At 38.4% G+C, this 23,441-nt stretch overlaps 1 protein-coding gene across 3 annotated transcripts in view; it reads right to left on the reverse strand.

Annotated features, from left to right (window-relative positions):
• Positions 1–23,441, reverse strand: part of Magi3 (membrane associated guanylate kinase, WW and PDZ domain containing 3) — a 261,567-nt gene that overhangs the window by 95,640 nt on the left and 142,486 nt on the right. For all 3 annotated transcript variants that reach the window (XM_045137897.1, XM_004667556.2, XM_004667558.2), the window contains exons 2-4: positions 19,516–19,632; positions 3,907–4,026; positions 769–978 (exon numbers count right to left, since the gene is read on the reverse strand). In XM_045137897.1, coding sequence (XP_044993832.1) covers positions 769–978; positions 3,907–4,026; positions 19,516–19,632 — 447 coding nt within the window. The remainder of the gene's footprint in view (positions 1–768; positions 979–3,906; positions 4,027–19,515; positions 19,633–23,441) is intronic.

A 23,441-nucleotide genomic window follows, 5' to 3' on the forward strand; every position in this document is an offset into this window, starting at 1 on the left:
TTCTTCTACGTGGAAAGCACTGTTTTAGGGACAGTGTATATAGTAATAAAAAAGAAAAAGGAAAAAGGAAAACTCCAGCCTTTAGTAGTACTCTGAATGACATTAAAATAGCACTGAAATAACTGGCTGTGAGCTTATGGTTTCCTTGTTATACTTTCAGGTACAAACAAGTCTAAGATCCACTAGGCAATCACAAAACTATCCAGGAACATGCAGAGCAGATTCTTCACCCTTAAATTTTTATTTGTGTTGCATTTAATGAAAAGTATGGGAGTTGAGTTAAAAAAAAAACAAAACAGCAAATGTGGGAGTCTTATATAGAAATTATCTTTAAGCAGGTCCAGAATTAAAAAAAAAAAATCACTAACAAATCTTTTGGATAAGTTTTACTGGTATATTTCCAAACTTTGCGTACTCTGAACTAGATTATATTATAAAACAAATTTTGCCTTTATCCTGTAAAATAAGACTTATTGCCAATAAGATTTCCATGTCAGCATCACAGATGAATTGGAAATATTTAAGACAAGGTAATGGCATATGATTTTATTACTGGCAACTAAATTAATTTATCAAAACTTACCTTAGCCTACAAGATATTCTCTCTCTCTCTCTCTCCATATATATGTATATATATATATGTATGGCTCCACATTCAGCTTTTTCACACAATTTGAATCCTATATTTCCTGAAAAATTTTACTACTTTCACTCCATCCAGTGTTATAGAAATGGTAAACTAGACAAAGAAGTTGTTCATCTACAAACCTGTGCTCCCACTGCCATTAATAGCTTCTTTGTCCTCATCATCTTCCTCTTCAGGAAGAGAGCTGTCCATTCTTTCCATCTTGCTAACAGATGTAGTTCGTTTTCTTTGGGATTCTGTGTCAAACTCATTATCAAAGAGGACCTGATCAACTGGATCCGGCTGAAAAGGGCTGGGTTCTGCTGGAGGCTTAGGAGTGCCATAGAAGTTTCCTGGAGTGGACAAAATAGCAGCAGCTGAAAGCATGTTGAAATGAGTCAGAATAGTATGGCTCAGTGTATGTCTCTGTTGTTGCATACATCAGTTTCTGGACATCTACCACTGATGAAAAAAAGAGGGTCATATCACTTTATGAGAAAGAATGGGGTAGAAATGGGGCTCAGAAATTTATCATGCACTTCATCATATATTAGCTAACATTTTAACACAATTTATATACTACAGCCAGGAAGTTGATTATATATTTAGATTATTTATTCCTACAAGACTTACTTTATGTGAGTTCTAAAGTAGGGCCTAATTTGTGAATATAAAAACATCAATTCTCTCATGTAAGATTAACTGGCATAAAAGATAAAGGGTAATACTAACTCAAATAGCTTTGTTCTAATATGCATAATGAACATTTAAGAAGCATGAGGAAATATGTGGGCAAAGGATAAAGCAAAGATTTAACAAGTTTGTACAGGAATGTAACTTGCTAATGTAATTTTTAAAAAGGTTTTCTGAACATTCTCATATTGTCTGACAATTTATTGAACAAATACAGACATTATTAATCAAGGTCCATGTAAGTTTACATTCATAAAGCAAGAAATACTTTAATTTTCTCTCAGAGGTCAGTGCACTTTCTGCAGTGCAAACAAATGGTCAAGAACAGTATGAAAACAATTGAGTATCTTCTCAATTTGTCATGAAGTTTCCACTGAGCAGGTAGGCAAATAGGCAAATGCTCAACAGACCTAGCTACAGTAACAGTTTAGGTATATGCTAATGTTCCAGAAAGACAAATATGGTTAGGAAGTAAAACACTTGTGATTTTTTTTTATTCTGTTAATAAAAATATCATATCATCATATCAAATTGTTTAGCACCAGAAGGATATAAGATACTCATCCACATAATGGAAATTAAGGAAGTGGATGGATTTTTTTCCCCCCTAGATAGAAATAAATCATACGCTGGTTCCCAAAATACTGAGACAAATCTAGAAATTACATAGTGTACCTTAAATCAGCATGTATGAAGGAGGCAGTAATAAGACAACTTCTGTAGAAGTTTTACTAGGCACTTATCATTAAAATATTTAAGGCAAAACAAAGAAACCTAACTAAAAGATCTTTAAATTCATTCACCTTAAAACTCGTGATCTTCCTGTCTCCACCTCCTGAGTGTTGGGATTGAAGGCCTGTACCACCATGTCAGGTGTCATTGTATTTGTTTTTCCTATTGAGATAAGGTCTTACTATGTAGCTCAGGCTGGCCTCAAACTCATTGCAATTTTTCTGCCCCAGTTTCCTGGGTGCTAGGTAACAAGTGTGTGCCACCACACCTGGCTTTTGCCAGATTTATTTAAAAATTTCCTTTGTTTCTTTTTTAGGACACATATACATAATATATATAATTAAAGCCACAATTTCCTGTTCACTTCCTCTCTTGAGTTATCCTGCAGTTGGAATGTATCATTCCTCTAAATATGTATATCTAAAACATAAGTTTGCACATCTACAACATAATATTATTTTGAGCAAAATCATCATGGAGCTTCATACTTTTTCACAGTAGTATACTATACATAGATGTTTGCAACTCTCTTTTCATACAAATACACTTCTAAGGCTTGCTTACTCACATTGATACATATTTCATTTGACTTTTGTGTGCAGCACTGAGTACTGAACCAGGGCCTGTTTATAGTAGATGAATACAACCTGTGGGCTATAGCCCTAGTTCTTGGTATTTCGAGATGAGCTAACTTCAAAGTCATTAGAAATTACATAATGTGAGGGCTTGAATCAGGTGTCCCCCATAAACTTAGGTATTCTGCATGTTAGGTTTCCAGCTGATGAAGATTTGGGAATTAACTCCTCCTGGAGGCAGTGTATTATTGGGGGTGGGCTTATGGGAATTACAACCGGTTTCCCCTTGGCACACTCTCCTGTTGCTGTGGTCCATCTGTTATTGGCCAGGAGGTTGATGTCCACCCTCTGCCCTACCATCGTATTCCCCTGCCATCATGGAGCTTTCCCTTGAGTCTGTAAGCCAAAATAAACCCTTCCCCCCCCTCAAGCTGCTCTTGGTCGGGTGATTTCTGCCAACAATGCAAACCTGACTGCAACACATAGTATGCCTTAAATCAGCATGCATGGAAAAGAAAGTATTAAGACAACTTCTGTGGAAGTTTTACTAGGCATTACATGTGGCAGTTATCATTAAAATATCTAAGGCAAAACAAAGAAATATAACTAAAAGACTTTTAAATTACATACTGACTTGAGGACAAGGTAGAAGGATCTTTGTGAATTTGAGGTCAGCCTGGGGTTACAGATAAGTTCCAGTTTAGCCTGGGCTAGAGTAAAACCCTTCCTTAAAAACAAGCAAACAAACACAGGTTAAAGCAATAACAGAAAAGTATAGAGTGTTATGGGAGTGGATAAGCTTATGAAGAAAAATGTGTTAAATAAGAAAAAAGTAAGTATATAACATGTAACCATTTAAAAATTGAAATAGATCTCAAAAGTTGAACCTCTCAGAAACACATGAGTAGATGAACCAGATGTGAAAAGAAAAACAATTATTATTTTGTTCTTCCCAGTCTATATTTTCTTTTCCCCACGATATTTAAGGTACATGTATGTATATATAGGTTTTTTAAATGTACAGATTTTGGATTCCCACCCACAAATAGAAAACTATCAAAAAATATCTGTTGAGTTTAGATAATAGGGGAATTGCTGAAAAATATGTAAACTAGCCATTTTGACTAATTTTTAATATATTATTCATAATCAATTGAATAAGAAAATATCTAAAGAAAATTTTCTTAGGAATATTTTTTTAAATAGTATTTTACTGACCAAATTCTCTCTGAAATATTTCCAGTAATTTGGATAGTTTTAGGATATTATTTGGCAACATACCATCATACGTTCCACTTTCTAATAATGCTCCACTCTCTTCCAGTGATTTGAATTGTTCAACCGAAATGAAATTATAATCCACTCCTGGAACTTCCCCATCCCTGGGGGCTCTGGTAGTACCTAATGGAAAAAGGTTGGGGGGAAGAGTTATAAACTGTTTTGTAAGTCATAGAATATTCAGAGTAACAGAAAGTTCAGTCTATGGAGGCCATATGGGAGACACAGCCTATTAAATGCATTGTACCTGCTAGAATAAGGATAAGAGAATTTTACAACCAGGTTGGGCGTGGGGGCATACCTTTAATCCAAGGACTCAGAAGGCTAAGGTAAAAGGATTTCCATGAGTTCAAGGCCAACCTGGAGCTACAAATTTAATTTCAGGTCAGCTTGAATGACCCAAAGAACAAAACAAACAACAACAACAATGATAAAAAAGAAAATTGTAGGCAACATAAACTTATTAGGTGAAAGTAGCACAATAATATAGAATGAGAGCCAGTTGTGGTGGTACATGCCTTTAATCCCAGCACTTCAAAAATTGAGATAAGAGAATTACTGTGAGTTCTAGGCTAGCCTGAATTAGAGTGAGACCCCTGCCTCAAAACAACATATGTATGTACATATATGTTTATGTATATGTGTGTGTATGGATAGTGACTAAATATACTTTAATAAAATAGCCATGAAATACAAAATGTTAAACCCTAAAATAGGGGTTGGGAAGATGGATGGATCAGTGGTTAAAGGTTCTTGTTTGTAAAGCCTGCCAACCCAGGTTCAATTCCCAAGTCTCCATGCAAGCCAGATACAAATAGTGGTACAAGCATATGATGTTCATTTGCAGTGGCAAGAGGTGTTGGCATAACACACACACACTAAAATAAAAAATCTTTTAACTTAAAACTATATGTTAATGGAAGTTCATAATTATTGTTTTATATTCTGAAAGATGTAAAAAAGACCCACAATGATAATAATAAATTGATAATGATAAATAGGGCTATGCTAAATTTGTTCCACCATTTTTAAAAAAGATTTTATTTATTTATTTATTTATGAGAGAGAAAGAGACAGATAGAGAGAAAGAGAGAATGGGCACCCCAGGACCTCTAGCCACTACAAATGAACTCCAAACACATGTGCCCCTTTGTGTATCTGAATTACGAGGGTCTTGGGGAATCAAACCCGGGTCCTTAAGCTTTGCAGGCCAATGCTGTAACTGCTAAGCCATTTCCCCAGTCTCTTCTACCATTCTTTTTGAGGCAACCCCAAAAGACTGGCCTTTTTTTTTTTTTTATGAGAGTGAGAAAACAGTAAGAGTGAGAACAAGAGAGAGGAGAATTGGCATGCTAGGGCCTCCAGCCACTGTAATTGAACTCCAGAAACATGTGCCACCTTGTGCACATGTACTTTGTCTTTTTGCTTTTTCAAGGTAGGGTCTCACTCTAGCTCAGGTTGACCTGGAATTCACTATGTAGTCTCAGACTGGCCTTGAACTCACGGCAATCCACCTACCTCTGCCTCCCAAGCGCTGGGATTTAAGGAGTACACCACCATGCCTGGTTATAATCTATTTGTATGCTTGCTCTATTGCTTTTTATTGTATTGGGAACTTTAGTCTATGCACATATTGCAAATTGGCCGAATTCCCATTGAGTTATCCTCTCATGTCCCCTGCCCCTATCTCCCTGAGGGTCTGCTTTATGTGAGTCATGGTTGCACCAGTCAGTTCCTATGGGGAGCATAATGCCTCACAGTATACCTTCCCATTCTGTGGTGCTTGCATTCTTTCCACTCCCTCTTCCACAATGTCCCCTGAGTCTCGGAGAACATCTACTTTAAGTCTACTTTAGTGTTGAGCTGTCGGCAGCTTTTTATTTGCTACTTTGATAAGTTTTGAGTCTTCTCAGTGTCTACCACCATCTTTCTCTGGCTAGCAGTGAGAGTAGCACTCAATCTGCCTCTTCCTCTGTAATGCTTCCTGGGCCCTGCTAGGCGTGAGAGAGATGACTTGTCTCATGCTCGATGCTTGGCTTTCTCTTCTTGTCATTCTGATGGCTCATGGGTCTGCCCAGTATCCACTATCATCTAGGTCAAGAACAGCCTCTATTCTCTCTCTCAATTTTTAAAAATTATTTATTTATTTGAGAGAGGGAGAGGCAGACACATACAGAGTTATGGGGGAGGAGAGCACACACATGCCAGGGCCAACAGCCACTGCAAACGAACCCCAGACACATGCACTACCTTGTGCATCTGGCTTACATGGGTCCTGGAGAATCAAACCAAGGTCCTTTGGCTTTGCAGGTAAATGCCTTAACTGCTAAGCCATCTCTCCAGCCCCAAATGTGTTTTTTTTTTTTTTTTTCCGAGGTAGGGTCTCACGCTAGTCCAGGCTGACCTGGAATTCACTGTGTAGTCTCAGGGTAGCCTCAAACTCATGGCAATCCTCCTACCTCTACCTCCCAAGTGCTGGGATTAAAGGTATGCGCCACCACGACAGGCTTCTATTTTATTATTTTTTAAGATTTAACTTTCTCTTCAAGAACAGCATCTTTAAAAAAATATATTTATTTGAGGGGGGAGAGAGGGAGGAAGGGACGGAGAGAATGGGTGCACCATGGCTTGTAGCCTTTGCAAACAAATTTCAGATGTATGTGTCCCCTTGTGCAGCTGGTTTACGTGGGTCCTGGGGAATCACACCGGGGTCCTTAGGCTTCACAGGCAAATGCTTTAACTGCTAAGCCATCTCTCCAGTCCTATTCACTATATGTTTTATGTATGACAGTTACTTACCACTCCATTTTTCCTTTTTATACAGAAACTCCTCCAAAGAATTCTATTTGCTTATGATCTCCATCTATTCCTGCATTTTCTCTTGAACACATCCCCATCATATCTTCACCCAAATCATTCACCAAGACAATTTGCTATATTCAACACTAGTCTTTACTTTGCTTAACTTAATAGTCAAGTCTTAGTCTTTGTATTACCTGTCTTGAGAACATGTGGCATAATGGATCATTCTCCCTCCTTTTGTTGTTTTATTCTGAAGTGCACAAAAAAGCACATAAAATGTTCCTATAGTTTAACAACTAGTAATAAGCAAATCCAGGTGAAGATATGGAACATTTCTGGGACTCCAGCTGCCTCTTTTGTGTGTCTTTGATAAACAATCCTACTATCTCCAAAAGTAATGAACATCTTGAAGATTTCCTTTCCATTTTTACAGTTGTACCACTTTAATACCGCATTTCTAAGCAACATAGTATAGTCTTGCCCAGTTCATAATATCATTTAAGTGCAATTATATAATATCTGCTCTCCTTTGTCCAAGCAAGACACTTGTTATCAGGTTTTAATACTTTTACCAATATGTCGTGTGTGAAGGTACCTGTGTATTTAATATGCATCTGCCTGAGGAGATTAAACATTCTTTTTCATATACTACCAGGTTGCTGTAGTTTGAATATGGTTTGTCCTCAGCTCAACTCATATGTTGGGGATTGGTCCCTAGTGTAATAGTGTTGAGAGGTAGTGGGACCCTTAACAGGTTATTCAGTCTTAGGTTCTACCTTCATCAAGTACTAATGTACTACCTACGAAAGTATATTTGTTATTTGCCAGGATGGAGCAGGATGGAGGCCTATGCCTATAATCCCAGCACACAGGAGGTAGAGACAGGAAGTTGGAGAGTTTGAGGCAAGCCTGGGTTATGAAGAAGGATCCTATTTCAAAAAAAAAAGGGGGGGGCTGGAGAGATGGCTTAGTGGTTAAGGCACTTGCCTGAAAAGCCAAAGGACCCAGGTTCAATTCCCCAGGACCCACATAAGCCAGATGCTTCTATGGTGGCATATATGTCTAGTTTGTCTGCAATGGCTGGATGCCCTGGTGTGTCCACATGTGTCTCTCTTGCTCACATGTCCACTTTCCCTTCTGCCATGAGGCTCTCACAAAAGTCAGTAAATGTTGGCACCACACTCTTGGATCCCCGGATCCATGAGTCAAAATTGGTCTGTTTTCTTTATAGGGTACTAAGTCTCAGATAATCTGTTCTAGCAATAGAAAATGAACTAAGCCAGTATCCATATATGTTTCCTGTTATAAAGTGGCTGTTCTTTTTTCACTCTCTATTGGATTAGCTGCCTTTAAAAAATTAATTTGTAGTTCTTTCTTTACAGTCTAGATACCATAGTTCATCACCAAATCTAATTAACTAAGCACATTAGTAAAATGTACTATCATTTCACCCCTAAGACAGGAAAATGTAGTGCAATTATGATTGAAAGATTCCATCTATTGTAAGCTGTGTCCTAGTTGTGGAGCTATTAAAATGTGAAACAACTTTCAGTACTGATGATATTTGGTAGTTCTTAGTCCTTTGCCAGATATTATGTATTGCATATGGAACATTTCTGTGAAATATGATTTCTTGAACGCACTTTTCTTCTCTCTCTTTATGCCCAATATAGTAGATATTATGGAGAAAACAAGGTCAGAGACAAGAACTATTGCAACCTAACAGATCCAATTTAAGTGTCAATACAGTGGGGAAGAGGAAGTAGAAAGAATGTAAGAGCCACAGGGTGGGAAGGTGTTTTCTGAGGCATTGTCTCACCCCCCTCCCCGACTGATTGGTACATTCATGACCCCACAGTTAATACCTAAGCTCCACTGAGGAGGGCAGGAACATAAAGAGTGTAACTCAATGGGAATAAGATCAATGTGCAAATTGTTCATACAACAGCCTTCTTAATAAAAATATACATGCAAGTTTTTCACAAGTGACCTGACCACTTCCATTGGGCGATTTCTGTGGGGAAAATTAATTCTCAATGTGGCCACTGCTGGCTACCTCAGACCAGAGAAGAACTTTGATTCTCTAGAGTCACTTATTTCATCTGACACTGAAGAAGCTAAATAATAACTCAATTAACCAGAACATTAGAAACTCAGCAATGATGTCTTCCAAGTTTCTAAAGGCAAAATTATGGCCATTGATGAAAAACTACCTTACTTTCACTGTTTTTTAGTATTTTTCTTTGCCTAAGTACAGTTTCATCTTTGTTGTATTTTAAAAGTCAAACATTGTACTATTGCTGTGAATTAAATAGTCCAAGGTAGTTTTTTGTTGTTGTTATTCTTCAACTGTTAAATCCAGAAACTATCAGTCGCTGGTTATGATATCCAACTTGAACAGCAGAATTTTCATGTTTGCTTGATGGTTATTGAGTTTACATTGTTCCAGTCCCTCTTTGTTATAACTTATAGCAGTGGAAAATGTTTACACTGTCCCTTTATATGTTAAAAGTATACAACTTGTTTTGATTTTATAGGACTCATAACTAAAACACAATCTTAAATCTCAGATAAGACTTAGGACTTTGCTACTATCTTAAGTTGGTAAAGACTGTGGGGACCTTTGAAGCTGGGCTGAACACAATTTACAATGTAGATGGCTATGAATTTATTAGGGGCTAGGGGCCGAATGTGGTAGTTTGAATGTATATACCCCTAATATATTCAGGAGCTTATTACAGATTGTAATTTAAATCCGCAGCCTCCTTGTTGGAGGAGGTGTCACTGTGAGTAGATCTTAGGGTCCAGCGCTAAGGTGGATCTGAATTCCAACCCAAGATATGCAAAGTGTTTGAGTTCTGCCTGGGGTTCCTGAAGTGCTTGCTTGTGGTGGCTTTTGCTTTTCTCTCTCTCTGCTTGGTCTTCTAAGAGGCAGCCAACTTCACCTGCCATTATGGAACTTTGGCTGGATCTGTAAACTTCAAAATAATTCCCTTCCTCCATAACTGTGTCTGGTTTGGAAGCTCTTCCCAGAGACCTGAGGCTGTCTACCACAAATGGCTTAGCAAAGGTCCTGGCTTACAAAGCCCAGTGACCTGAATTTGATTCCCCAGTGCCCACATAAAGCCAGATGCACCAAGTGGCACATGCATCTGGAGTTCCTTTGTAGTGGCTGGAGACCCTGACGTGGCTATTCTCTCTGTCTCTCCTTTCTCTGCTCGCAAATAAATAAATATTTTTTTAAGTTCCATTTATTAAAGACATCTTTTGTGGCCTGACATATGCTCTACTGTGGAGATGTTCCATGTATGCTTGGTAAGAATGTGTATTCTGTTGTTGAGCACAATGCTCTGTATATATCTGTTAAATCTATTTGGTTTAATTTGTTAAACTCCTCAGTTTCCTCACTAATATTCTGTCTTAATCTAAGTTTCCTTTTACTATTCAATGGCAGCCTATTGCTTGAAGATACCAAAATTTGATTATTCACCACTAATGGTCATTTGTGGATGTTTCCAGATTTTGGCTGTTATGGATGAAGCTGTCATAAACTTCTGTCTTTGAATAGAATATTTAAATTTGTGTTGGTTTAATACCTAGGAGTAGAACTGCTAGATCATTTTGTTAACATGTATTTAACTTTTATAAGAAAATATCAAATTATTTTCCAAAGCAGATGAACCACTCTGCATTCCTACCAGCATATTAAGAGTTGTAGTTGGTTTACATTAGTGTTTCTAAGTAGGAATTCACGTCTGGAGTTTCCTAAGGAAATTTACTTTTCCTAAGTCCTCAAAAATAAAATTGGTTGATAAGAAAAATGAAAAAAAAATATTTTAATGCTCCTGCGAAAATTAAATATTAGTAATCTAACATACAGATGTTCACTGGTTTAAAATAATTGACTAATACCAACTACAAACAAGTACAGGCAATACTGAATGCTACAATCAACTGTTCAGGCTGACATTTCTAGAAATTAAGACAAAAGCGTGTGAGACAGCAGCATTCAAAATCTATTCAGTCAGTCTTACCAGTATCTGTTTCTATAAGTGTGCGTGTGTGTGTGTGTGTACATGGTGCTTCCTGCTAATAGTAAGTCTTTCTTACAAAAACATCAGCAATAAACAGCACATATACATACTTTACATAAATCCTATGAGTGGTATTTCAAGAAATAACAGGTTTTGGAGGCTAAGTAAGTCCTTAAATTGGCAGTTTCAATATATGGCTCCTTGTAATGCTATTAACCTTGCTGGGAGATTTGAATAATAGGTTATTTGAATACTACCCAATAATATTTTCTGGTAGTTTTCACTGTTTGAGTATTTGCTACAAACTTCACTGCTTCATAAATACTGTAACAGAAGAAATACAAAAAGAAGTAATAAATGTGGAACACTCCAACATGAAATCAAACCCTGATACAAAATTTGTGATAAAATATTTATTTTTTTTTTCAAGGCAAAACCAAAATTGAAAGCAGCAGATAAAATACTTGCATCATGAAAAGACAATTAGAAAGGCATGATAGTGCACACCTTATTCCCAGCACTAAGCAAAGCTGAGGTAAGAGGAGCAAGGCTAAGGTAGTGAGTTCAAAGACAGCCCTGGGCTACAGAGTGAGTTCCAGGTCAGCTTGGACTCGAGTGAGACCTTGCCTTGAAAAAAACAAAAAAAAAGAAAAAAAAAAGAGAAAGAAAATTCTATGATACAACCTGCATCCTAATGTCCAATATGAAGATACTTTTGACATAGTTTTAAAAGTTGATGAATGTCAATGCAAAATCAAAGAAATCTTTTGTTGTTGTTGTTTTGTTTGTTTTTGTTTTTGTTTTTCAAGGTAGGGTCTCATTCTAGCCAAGGCTGCTCTGGAATTCACTATGTAGTCTCAGGGTGGACTGGAACTCATGGTGATCCTCCTACCTCTGCCTCCCAAGTGCTAGGATTAAAGGTATGTGCCACCATGTCAGGCAAAGAAACTGTTTTTGCATGTGGAGTATCTGTCATCTAAATCAAAGACCATCAAATAATGCAATTGATAGTTTATTTTGTATTTTCATCTTTGGAATAATACTTCAAATAATATGTTTATCATCATCTTTCAAAATTTTATTTTTTTTCAAGGTAGGGTCTTGTTCTGACCCAAGCTGACCTGGAAGCTATTATGAAGACTCATCAAAGGTGGCCTTGAACTCACAGTTATACTCCTATCTCTGCCTCCCTAGTGCAGGGATTAAAGTGTGCCACCATGCCAGGCTAATTTTATAATTTTTTGTTTCCTTTTTTGTTTTGAGCAAGATCTTACTCTGCAGCTCAAGCTGGCCTCAGACTTGTGGTAATCCTCCTACTTCAGCCTCCTGGGAAGTGCTGGGATTATAAGAATGAGCACCATACCTGTCTTTAATGAGTTTTTTGTTTAATTATTTATCTGCAAGCAGAGAGAGATAGAGAGAGAATGGGCATGCCAGGGCGTCTAGCCACTGTAAACAAACTCCAGACCCATGTGCCACCTTATGCTTCTGGCTTATGTGGGTCCTGGGGAATCAAACCTGGGTCATTTGGCTTTGCTGGCAAGTGCCTTAGCTGCTATTCCACCCCTCCAACCCCTTTAATGAGTTTTTTTTTTTTTTATGATCAATGCTTTTTATTACATATTTAGTAGTCATGCTCAATGAACAAAGTCAACAGAAACTTGTTAATATCCTGCTAAGCAATCTATTTCACCATTATATATATGTGGATATGTATAGTATATATATACATATATATAATCTTTTAGTTTTATATATGTATGATATATATATATCATAGTTTTTCTAACTGAGGCATAAAGATATACACCTACAAGAATTTTGTTGTTACTAGGGTCAGGGTCCAATTTGGCTGTTTTTAATGATTTTGATCTGGTATTTATGTTATATTAATATTCTCTTTTTAAAAACAGTTTCAATTATGAAATGTCTGTACCAGGTATCCACAATAAAAAGAATAACAAACTATTACATTTAACCTTGTTATTCTCTCTTTGCAGCGTGGGGCTCTCTCAGGAGACTTCATCTTACTCCACCAATTTGTAGCCATTAACACTGCCATAGCAGCCAAGTCACTTATCTCTGAAGGTACTGGGTTTATTTGGCACTTCTTCACCAACAGGTGACACTGTGATGCCCAGCTGGCTTGTCATACATCCTACTTCCCATTGCAAGGAATTTTACACCTGGCTGTACACCAAGAACATCATCAAAACCCTTTTCAAGACCCCTTCTTGGAAAGTCTGTCTCCTGGGATTACTACCAATACCAACTTTTTGTCAGTCAAGATCCAGACAGGGGAGAGGAGGCAAATAGTAATTTGAACACATGAGGCTTAATTTAAAATACCATTTACTATTTTCAGGAATTAACTGAGATTAAAAGAGAATTCTAAAAGTAGAAGTAGAAGACAACTCTAAAGACTATCACTTCAAGATGGGCAGTCCACACCTTTAGTCCCAGCACTCAGGAGGCAGAGGTAGGAGGATCGCCATGAGTTCAAGGCCAGCCTGGGGCTAGAGTGAGACCCTACCTGGGGTGGAGGAGGGGGGAAAACAACACCATATAGCTGACTTGTATTTTTGTCTGTTCTTTATTATCTGAGTATTTCCAGGTTATGTATGTACCATAACCAGCTTATTGCCTATCAGAAACATGTAAGATAATGTATTTACAGACATTGTTACAAGTTTATAATATATTTTCTCTCTTATTTTATATGTATTATATAACACATAACACTATAGACTCTTCTGGATTTTAGCTGGGATTTTACACAGCTTGCATTTTAATTCTTTGGTTCTTTGCTGTTATTTTAATAAATGTTATAATACCAAACTACAAAAAGAAAATCACCTTAGAGCTCAGGAAGAAGAGCCAAGGGAGGGACAACCTGGAAAGGAGGGACTCTCTGAAGTCTGGATTTCACTCTCATGGAAGAGGGTGTGGATGCTTAGGGACCATGTTGGTTCAATCAGTGGATCAAAGTTGGAAGGCAGGGAACTAACTGCCTGGGTTACCAATGCAACTCACCAGCAACCCATGGTGATAATGATGGGTAGAAAGTGTTTTGAAGTTAAGAGAAAACCATCGGGAATACTGGCAAGAGTTGCTCGAAACTAACTTACAGGTGCTGTTGCTGAGGAAGCAGCCGAATCCAAAGAACACACTACAAAATGACTTGTAAAACCCAACCACACCGCACCACAAGGACACCGCCAGTGGTTCACTCATGGGGAGAAGCCCAGAAGCTTCCTGTGAAGACGCTGCTGGATTTACTGCTGAGCCCTCCCACCCCGGAAGCTGACCGCCAGGGCACTACTGAAACTTACTGGGTGTCTTTTTGTAAGACAGAATCAAGAAGAAAGACATGCTGAAATCAAGAAGCCTGTTTTTTCTTTTTCTCCAGTATCCCACATGTGCCCTCTATTGACAGAGCTTGGTACTGTGTCAGACAATAGGACAACAATGTATTACAAGAGATTTGGAAGAGAGGTGGTAAGTAATAATAAACAGACTGGTTTCCTGAGAGTTCTATCATGAATGGGGCTAAATTTTGTTATAAAAATTTATGCATAGGTTAAGATCATACAGTTTTTCTTCTCTAATCTATTACAGTATTACTTTTCAAGCAAGAATCTTTAACCATTGAGCAATCTCCCTAACCCACAATATTAGTTTTCAAATGATACATCATATTCTTCAGACAAAACCCACCTAGTCATAATACGTTATTCTTTTGGGGATGAAATTTACCATATCATCTGGGCCTGAAGTATTCTCTATAGTAAAATTACAAACTATAAATTCAATTTTTAATAGAGGATGTCTGCATTGTCTATTTTTAAAAAATATCTTATTTATTTACATGCATGTATGTATGGGTACACAGAGTATCTTGCTCTGCAAATGAATGACATACATTTGTTCCACTTTTTGCATGGGTGCTAGGGAATAGAAGTCAGGACAGCAGGCTTTGCAAGCAAACTATGCCTTTAACCACTGAGCTATCTCCCAGCCTCATCTATTCCTTAAGCGAGCATTAGTAGTTTTTTGTCCGCCAGTTTGTTCATCTCATTAAAGCTGTTTAGTTTATAGCATAAAATTTCTCAGAATATTCCTCAATATACACACACTAGCTGGAATATTTCTATGGATACCACCATGGATTCTTGTGTTAATTTCTGTTTCTTTTTTAAAAATCTTTTTTTGGCAATTTAGCCACAGCCTATCAATTTTTTTATGGATCTTAAAGAATCATCATTTGATGTAACTGGTTTTCTCAATTTTCTATTTAAATTTTTGCTCATACTTTTATGGCTCCTTCCTAATTTTGCTTTACTTCACTAACTTTGTTGTTGTTTTCAAGGTAAGGTCTCCTTCTAGTCCAGGCTGACCTGCAATTCACTATGTAGTCTCAGGGTGGCCTCAACTCACAGTGATCCTCGTACCTCTACCTCCTGAGTACTGGGATTAAAGGTGTGCACCACCTCACCCGACTCTACTTTACTCTTTTCATTTTAGATTCGTTAGAAGTTTCTATCATTGATTACCAACATAAACATTTAAGATTATATTTTCATCTAAATGCTCTAGCTATATCCTAAAAATTTGGAAACAATGTATTTCATGAAATTTATCATGTTGATTAGAAATGTACTACTTAATCAGCAAATATTGGGGAAATGTTCTAGATATCATTCTAATGATTTCAAATTTAATTTTACTCTAGTTGTGTAATGTATTTAAAAATAATTTTTGGTGTGTGTGTGTCCCTGGGAATGAGGGTGGACACAGGCATCCCAGAGAGTTGTGTGGAGGTCAGAGACCTTCTTTCCAGCTGACTTTCCTGTCTCAGCCTCCCCTCTCTCCCATAGGCATAGCCTGGTTTACGAACGCCTGCCACAGACTCTAGCCTCTTCTGTGGGTGCTGGAGTTCCAAGCTCAGGAATTCACACTTGTGAAACTAGAGTTTTATTTGCTGTTTCATCTCTCCGGGCCCAGGTAACATTTTATATAATGTAAATATTATTACATTTATTGAGTCTCCTTGCTTTAATTTATCTTTACTGGCTTTTCAATGTGGGTTCTCGCTCTAGCCCAGGATGACCTGGAATTCACTATGTAGTCTGAGGGTGGCCTCGAACTCACTGTGATCTCCCTACCTCTGCCTTCCAAATGCTGGGATTAAAGGCATGTGCTACCATGCCTGGCCTACTATTTCTTAAAAGTGATAATTCTGCTACTAAAAAAATTGCCTCATCTTTTTGTCTGAAAACATCTTTTACTTTATTTTTTATTAATGAGAAACAGAGAATGGGCCTGCCAGGGCCTCGTGTCCTTAGACTTCATAGGCAAGTGCCTTAACCACTAAGCCATCTCTCCAGCCCTTACTTTTATTTTTTAAATATTTTTATTTATTTATTTGGGGGTGGGGAGAAAGAGAGAGTTAGTTATGTATGAGTGTGCCAGGGCCTCTTGACACTGCAAACAAACTGTAGACATGTGCCATTTTGCGTGTCTGACTTAAATGGGTGCTAAGGACTTAAACTCAGACCAGCAGGCTTTGTAACCAAGCACTTTAACCAGTGAGCAATCTCTCAGCCATGTCTTTAACTTTTAAGGTACATTTTTGTTATAGAATTTTAGGTTTGTATTTTTTTCCCTTTTCATATATTAGATTTCATTTGCTGGACTCCAGATTGTACTGCTTCAGCTAATATATCTGCAAGAAGCTTTGGCTCCCTCACATGGAATGAATCTTTTGTGTTCTTTTTTTTTAAATTTTTTTTATGTTTATTTATTTGAAAGTGACAGAGAAAGAGGCAGAGAGAGAGAGAGAATGAGAGCGAATGGGCATGGCAGGGCCTCAAGCCACTGCCAACAAACTCCAGATGTATGTGTCCCTTTGTGCATCTGGCTAACGTGGGTCCTGGGGAATCGAGCCTCAAACTGGGGTCCTTAGGCTTCACAGGCAAGTGCTTAACCACTAAGCCATCTCTCCATACCCATTGTGTTCTTTCTTTTTTAAAGATTTATTTTTTGTTTATTTATTACAGACGTACAGAAGGATGGGGGAGAGAAACAGAGAGAGAGAAAATGGGCATGCCAGGGCCTTTTGCCATTGCAAACGAACTCCAAACACATAAGCCACCATGTGCATCTGGCTTATGTGGGACCTGGAGAATTGAACATGGGTCCTTAGGTTTCACAGGCATGCGCCTTAACCACTAAGCCATCTCTCTAGCCCTGAATCTTCTTTTTTTTTTTTTTTTTTTGTCTGCCATTTACAGTTCTATCTTAGTCACTGGCTTTAATTTTTTTTTTATTTTTTATGTGCAAGTAGAGAGAGAGTGTGTATATCTGAGTGAGCACCAGGGTCTCTTGGCACTGAAAATATAGGATGTACCACTCTGTGCATCTGGCTTTACATGGGTAACTGGGGAATCAAACGGAGGCTATCAGCACCTTGGCCATTGAGCCATCTCTCCAGGTCCTGTTCACTGGTTCTGAACAACTAACCATAAAGTACCTTGCTGTAATTTTGTGTTTCTTCTGCTAGGGCATGTTTCACTTCTTAGATCTGTGAGTTTGTAGTTCTAGAAAAATTGCAGTTATTTTTTCAAGTATTTTTCCTTCTTCCTTTACTTTGGCTTGATGGAGCACTATAGGTAAATATGAACAGAGCACAATTCTGTTTACACTTCAGTGTCTAAAACCAGATGCTACTTGTATCATATTCAATTTCTAATTATGGCAACAGTAAGTCAACTGGAAGTCCCTGTAGCAGAAGCAGAACGCACTCTCCTTTCCCTTCCATCCCTCTCCCCTCTCTCAAAAGTGCAGTTTTAGCCAAACATGTTAGTGCACACCTTTAATCCCACACTCGGGAGGCAGAGGTGGAAGGTCACTGTAAGTCCGAGGCCACTCTGAGACTACATAGTGAATTCCAGGTCAGACTGGACTAGAGTGAGACCCTACCTGGAGACCCCTCCCCCCAAAAAAACACCTGTCAGTTTTTCAGCTTCTTTCCCCCCTGTGCTTCAGTTTGATTAGTTAGTGATATTTTTTTCTTCTGCCACTTAGAATGTTTTTGTATCTACCCAGTGACTTTTTAAAGTTTCATCTACTTCTTTTTTTCTATATTCCATTTTTCTTCATTGTATTCATACTATGCTTTAATTCCTTGAACATTTTTTTAGGGTTTTTTTTTTTTTTTTTCTGAGAAAGAGAGAGAGTTGTTGTGTCAGAGCCTCCAGCTGGTACAATCGAACTCCAGATGTGTGCATGTGTCACCTTTTGCATCTGGCTTACGTAGGATCTGGGGAGTAGAACATGGGTCCTTAGGCTTTGCAGGCAAGCACCTTAACCACTAAGCCATCTCTCCAGCCCCTTGAACATATTTTTAACGATTCTAGATTTCCTGGCACAGCATTGTAGTGTCCTGTAGCCTCATGAATTTGTGATTAAGCCTCATACTTGACTCTTAATTGGTAGAGCCTTTGGGAAGTGGAGTCTTGCTGGAGGAGGTGTGAAGCTAGGGGAACCTTAGGGTTGTAGTCCAGGTCCCCTGGGAATTAGTTAGCTAGCTCCTTCTTGTTGCTTCCTACCAGCTGATGTGACAAGCTGTGATACCCTGCTGTTTGTTCTTGCCATGGTTTCCACCAATGAAGAAACCTCCCCTAAATATTAAGCCAAAATATACCCTTTCCTTCCATAAGCTGCTTCTGGTTGGGTGTTTTGTCCCAGCAACTAGAAAGAAGGTAACTGCTAAGAGTGAGTATGTGTACATGTGTATGGAGGCCAGAGGTCAATGGTGGGTGTCTTTATCTCTCTCTCTGTAGACTGAGACAGGGTTTCGCTCTGAACTAGAGCTCAGCTGGATTAACTAGTCAGTGAACCCCAAGAATTTCCTGCCTGTATCTCCTCAACATTTTATATACATGTTGGAGATCTGAATTCAGGTCCTCATGCTTGTGCAACAAGCACTTTATGCACTCCCCCTTCTCCCCAACTTCCAAGTGTTTATTTTAAAATTGTAGTCATTATATCACTAAAAAAAATAATAAGCTATGGAATGGGGTGACAGCTCAATGGTTACAGGTACTTGCTTGTAAGTTCAATCCCCCAGTACCCACATAAAGCCAGATGCACCAAGTGGTGCATGTGTCTGGACTTCATCTGAAGCATCAATAGGCCCTGGCATGCTCGTTTTTTCTCTCTCTCATAAATACATAAAAATATTTTGAAAGCATGCCAAAATTATTATTTAAAAGTCACAACATAAATCTTCCAATTTTTCTTTTTTTAATTTTTGTTTTTATTATTTCTTTGACAGCAACAGACAGAGAGACAAAGAGGGGGAATGAGAGAGAGAGAAAGAGAGAGAGAATGGACATATCAGGGCCGCCAGCCACTGAAAATGAACTTCAGATGCATGTGCCCCCTTGTACATCTGCCTTATGTGGGCACTGGGAGCCGAACCTCAAATCGGGGTCCTTAGGCTTCACAGGCGTTTAACCGCTAAGCCATCTCTCCAGCCTTCTTCCACTTTTTCTACTTAAACCAAACTCCTAAAGTTTTCAGGAAAAAAATTCTTCTTAACTAATTTTTCTTTCATTCTTGTAGACAACTTCAGTTTCACAATTTCATCTAAAAGTATTTACTAATTTATTTCTAGATGTGTAATGAGTTAAGGCTATTTTTGCTCATTTCATATACATGTGTATGTATATATGTTTAACTTTTCATTTCTTTGATTCCATCACATACTTACATGGGATGGTCCTCAAATAGAGATTGTCTCTGATTACTTGCTGCAGTTTGTGATCAACTGATCCTTTTTGAAACTGAAGACTCAGGTAATGTCGTAAATCTTTATTAATGACTTTGCCTACAAAAAAAATAGAAAAAAACATTATTATGTGTTCATTTTAATATAGATACTAGTAGCTAAATCCCTTTAAAATCTTTAACAGGACAAGGAAATCAAAGTATTTTACTAACAAGAAGATAAGAAACATAAATTATTCTAAGTATCATAATAAAAATAACTACTTTCAATATAATGTGAGTAAAATTTTATATGACATAAAAACATAATGCAGAAAATATGAATATTCAAAGTAACTGTATTTTAGACTCACGGCTTTAACTACCATTTATATACTGAAAGCTCAAATTCTTATCACATGTCCACCCCAACTTGTCTCCAGTAAGCTCCATCATCCTTGTTGTATTACCAATGATACATTTGGAAGTTTCAAGTAAGTACCTCAAATTCAAGACAGCGAAAACTGAACTCTTACTTCTACCCTCTCTTCCAGGTTTCCTTGTCTTAGAAAATAACAGAACCTTTAGCCGGGTGTGGTGGCGCACACCTTTAATCCCAGCACTCGGGAGGCAGAGGTAGGAGGATTACCATGAGTTTGAGAACACCCTGAAACTACATATTGAATTCCAGGTCAGCCTGAGCTAGAGTGAGACCTTACCTCAGGAAAAAAAAAAAAAAAAAAAAAAAGAAAGAAGAGAAAACAACAGAACCAAAGGGGAGAATCATCCCCAGATCTAAACATTGTCTCTGATTTCTCCTTTTCACTTCTCTCCTCTAGGTGCAATACCAGCATTTGCCATATTCCACTCTCCTCTGTTCCACTGACACCATCACTTCTGATCTGGGATCCTATAACATCAGCCGCATTGCATCCAAGTTTGTCTCCTCCTCCCCACCCCTCGCAGAGTTGCCAGGGTGAGATGGAGAATACAGATCAGACTGCTTTAATTAGGCTGTCTTCACCCTCATGACCTTTTGTTGCCCCAGAAGTAAAATCAAATTCCTCTTCAGGACACAGTAGGCCCCACAAGTTCTGGCTCTTCCTCTTTTCCAATTATGCCCCATTCATAACAGCCATCCTTCTGTTCTTCGAAAAGGCCACAACTTGGTTCTTGCTCAGGGAAGGCCTTTTGCCTGTCACTAGATTGAAAAGTCCACTGGTTGACTCTTACATACAATGTGAATAAATAGGAGAATCAAACATTTACCATTATTTTAAGGGAATTTGGAGATTGAGGAACAGTGAATAGAAGATTACAGAAATGTCAAACCTATAAATTTGTAATAAGGACTGAACCTAAAATGAAAAAACAGACCAAATACAGTTTTATAATTGAGAGCATACTAAACCAAAATCGAATACCTCTCTGAGTATGACATGACTGATTAAAGTCTGTTTAATTGGAACAAAATACTCATATTGAGATTTCATAAAATAAAAGGTTAGTATAGCTTAGTTCATTCTTTTATCTACTATCCCATTAAGTTGTATTTCTAATCTCTTTTGTTCTTTTCTACTACACATGAAAACACATATAAGTAGGAAACTGGTGTTTCTAAAGTTCAGAGATAACATTTGGACCCTGGTAACCCCAAACAACTCCTTGCCAACAATAGATACAGAATTATGGGGGTGGGGAGAACCTTTGTGATTAAAGCAAATAAATCCCAAATCTATTTATAGAGATGAACACAGAACCACACCTAATACCACGATGTGCTTCTTGGCGGTATTCAGGTTCCACTAACTCAACCTAATTCATGTATAATCACATTGCCCTCACCCTCCCGCCAGGTAGGGTCTCACTCTAGCTCAAGATGACCTGGAGCTCACTCTGTAGTCCCAGGCTGGCCGTGAACTCAGTGATCTTCCTACCTCTGCCTCCCAGGGCTGGGATTAAAGGTGTGTGTCACCAAGCCTGGCCACATTTCCCTTTTAAAAGTTATATTTATTTATTTATTTGCAAACAGAGAGAAATATAGAGACAAGACAGACAGAATGGTGTGCCAGGGCCTCTAGCTGCTGCAAACGAACTCCAGATGCATGCTACAAATGCATGCTGTGCCTCTTTGTGCATCTGGCTTTATGTAGTTACTGGGGAATTGAATCTAGGTCATTAGGCTTTGCAGGCAAGTGCACTAACTGCTGAGACATCTCTCCAGCCCATACATTTCCCATTTTGTGTATATCATAATATATGTTTATTGCTTGGGAGAAGGGAAAAGGGTACCTCATAACCAATACTGTACAATATTTACTGACAAAACTGACCCAATATGCTTATTAAATACTTTAAAAATTTGGTAACAGGTGTCTTAAATGCTTTGTGTCACATAAAATCTTTTTTTTTCAGACAAGCCCAACAGACTGGCCTTTTTTTTTTTTTTTAATGCAAGCGAGCAAGATTTAGAGAAAGAGAGAGGGGGACAGAACTGGTGTGCCAGGGCCTCTAGCCACTGCAATCAAACTCCAGACGCATGTGCCCCCTCGTGTGCATATGCAACTTTGTGTATTTGCGTCACTTTGTGCACCTGGCCTACGTAGGACCTGGAGAGTCAAACATGAGTCTTAGGCTTCACAGGGAAGCACCTTATCCGGTAAGCCATCTCTCCAGCCCCAAACCAATTTAAAAAGTTATTTAGTTGCAAGAAGAGAGAGAGAGAATATATGGATATGTCAGGGCCTCCTGCCACTGCAAATGAACTCCAGACACATGTACCACACTGTGCATCTGTAACTTTATATGGGCACTGGGGACACAAACCAAGGCACACAGACAGTGCCTTTAATGACTGACCCATCTTTCCAGTGCCAAATTTTTGTATTAAGAGCTTATGAGATACTAAAGCCAGTCAAAGCAGAAAGAGCTAAATTTAAAAATACCCACAATTATCAAGACCAGAATTGACTTCTTTGGTCACCTTCAACTTTTATTGGGATGCTACTTGTAACACTGAGATGGATTGTTACAAAGAAAAAGATAGAATTTCATTAAGGAGGTGATATTTGGGCTGGGGAAATGGCTCAGTGGTTAAGGTGCTTGTTTGCAAAGCCTAACAACCCAGGTTCAATTCCCCAGTGCTCATGTAAAGCCAGATACACATGGTGGTACATGCATCTGGAGTTCATTTGCAGTGGTTAGAGACCCTGGCACTCTCATTCTCGCTTGCTCTCTCTGCAAATAAATACTTTTTTGTGTGTATTTTTTCCAGGAAGGGTCTTGCTCTAGCCCAGGCTGACCTGGAATTCACTATGTAGTCTCAAGCTAGCCTGGAATTCAAGGCAATCCTCCCACCTCTGCCTCTGTGACTCTGGGATGCTGGGATTAAAGGCATGTGCCACCACACCTGGCAATCAATACTTTAAAAAAAAGGAACACATAAAAAAGTGTCATTTAACATGAACAACTAGATGCTGAAGAGTAGCTCAATCGCATAGTTCCTGCTCAGCATGGGAAACCTATATAAACTATTTTTAAAAAATACATTAGTATTTTTAAATATTTTTACTTGAGAGAGAGGCAGACAGAAAGAATGGGCATGCCAGGGCCTCTTGCTGCTGCAAATGAATTCTACATGCATGTGCCACTTTGTGCATCTGGCTTTATTTGGGTACCAGGGAGAATAACCTGTGCTGATAGGCTTTGCAAACAAACACTTTTAACTGCTAAGCCATCTCCCATTAGTATTTTTTTTTAAAGTTTTTATTTATTTATTTGACAGCAACAGACAGAGAGAGAAAGACAGAGAGAGAGAGAGAGAGAGAGAGAATGGGCGCGCCAGGGCTTCCAGCCTCTGCAAACAAACTCCAGATGCGTGCGCCCCCTTGTGCATCTGGCTAACGTGGGACCTGGGGAACCGAGCCTCGA

Source organism: Jaculus jaculus, chromosome 19 (genome assembly GCF_020740685.1).
Source record: "Jaculus jaculus isolate mJacJac1 chromosome 19, mJacJac1.mat.Y.cur, whole genome shotgun sequence".
In the NCBI taxonomy this organism is placed as follows: domain Eukaryota; kingdom Metazoa; phylum Chordata; class Mammalia; order Rodentia; family Dipodidae; genus Jaculus; species Jaculus jaculus.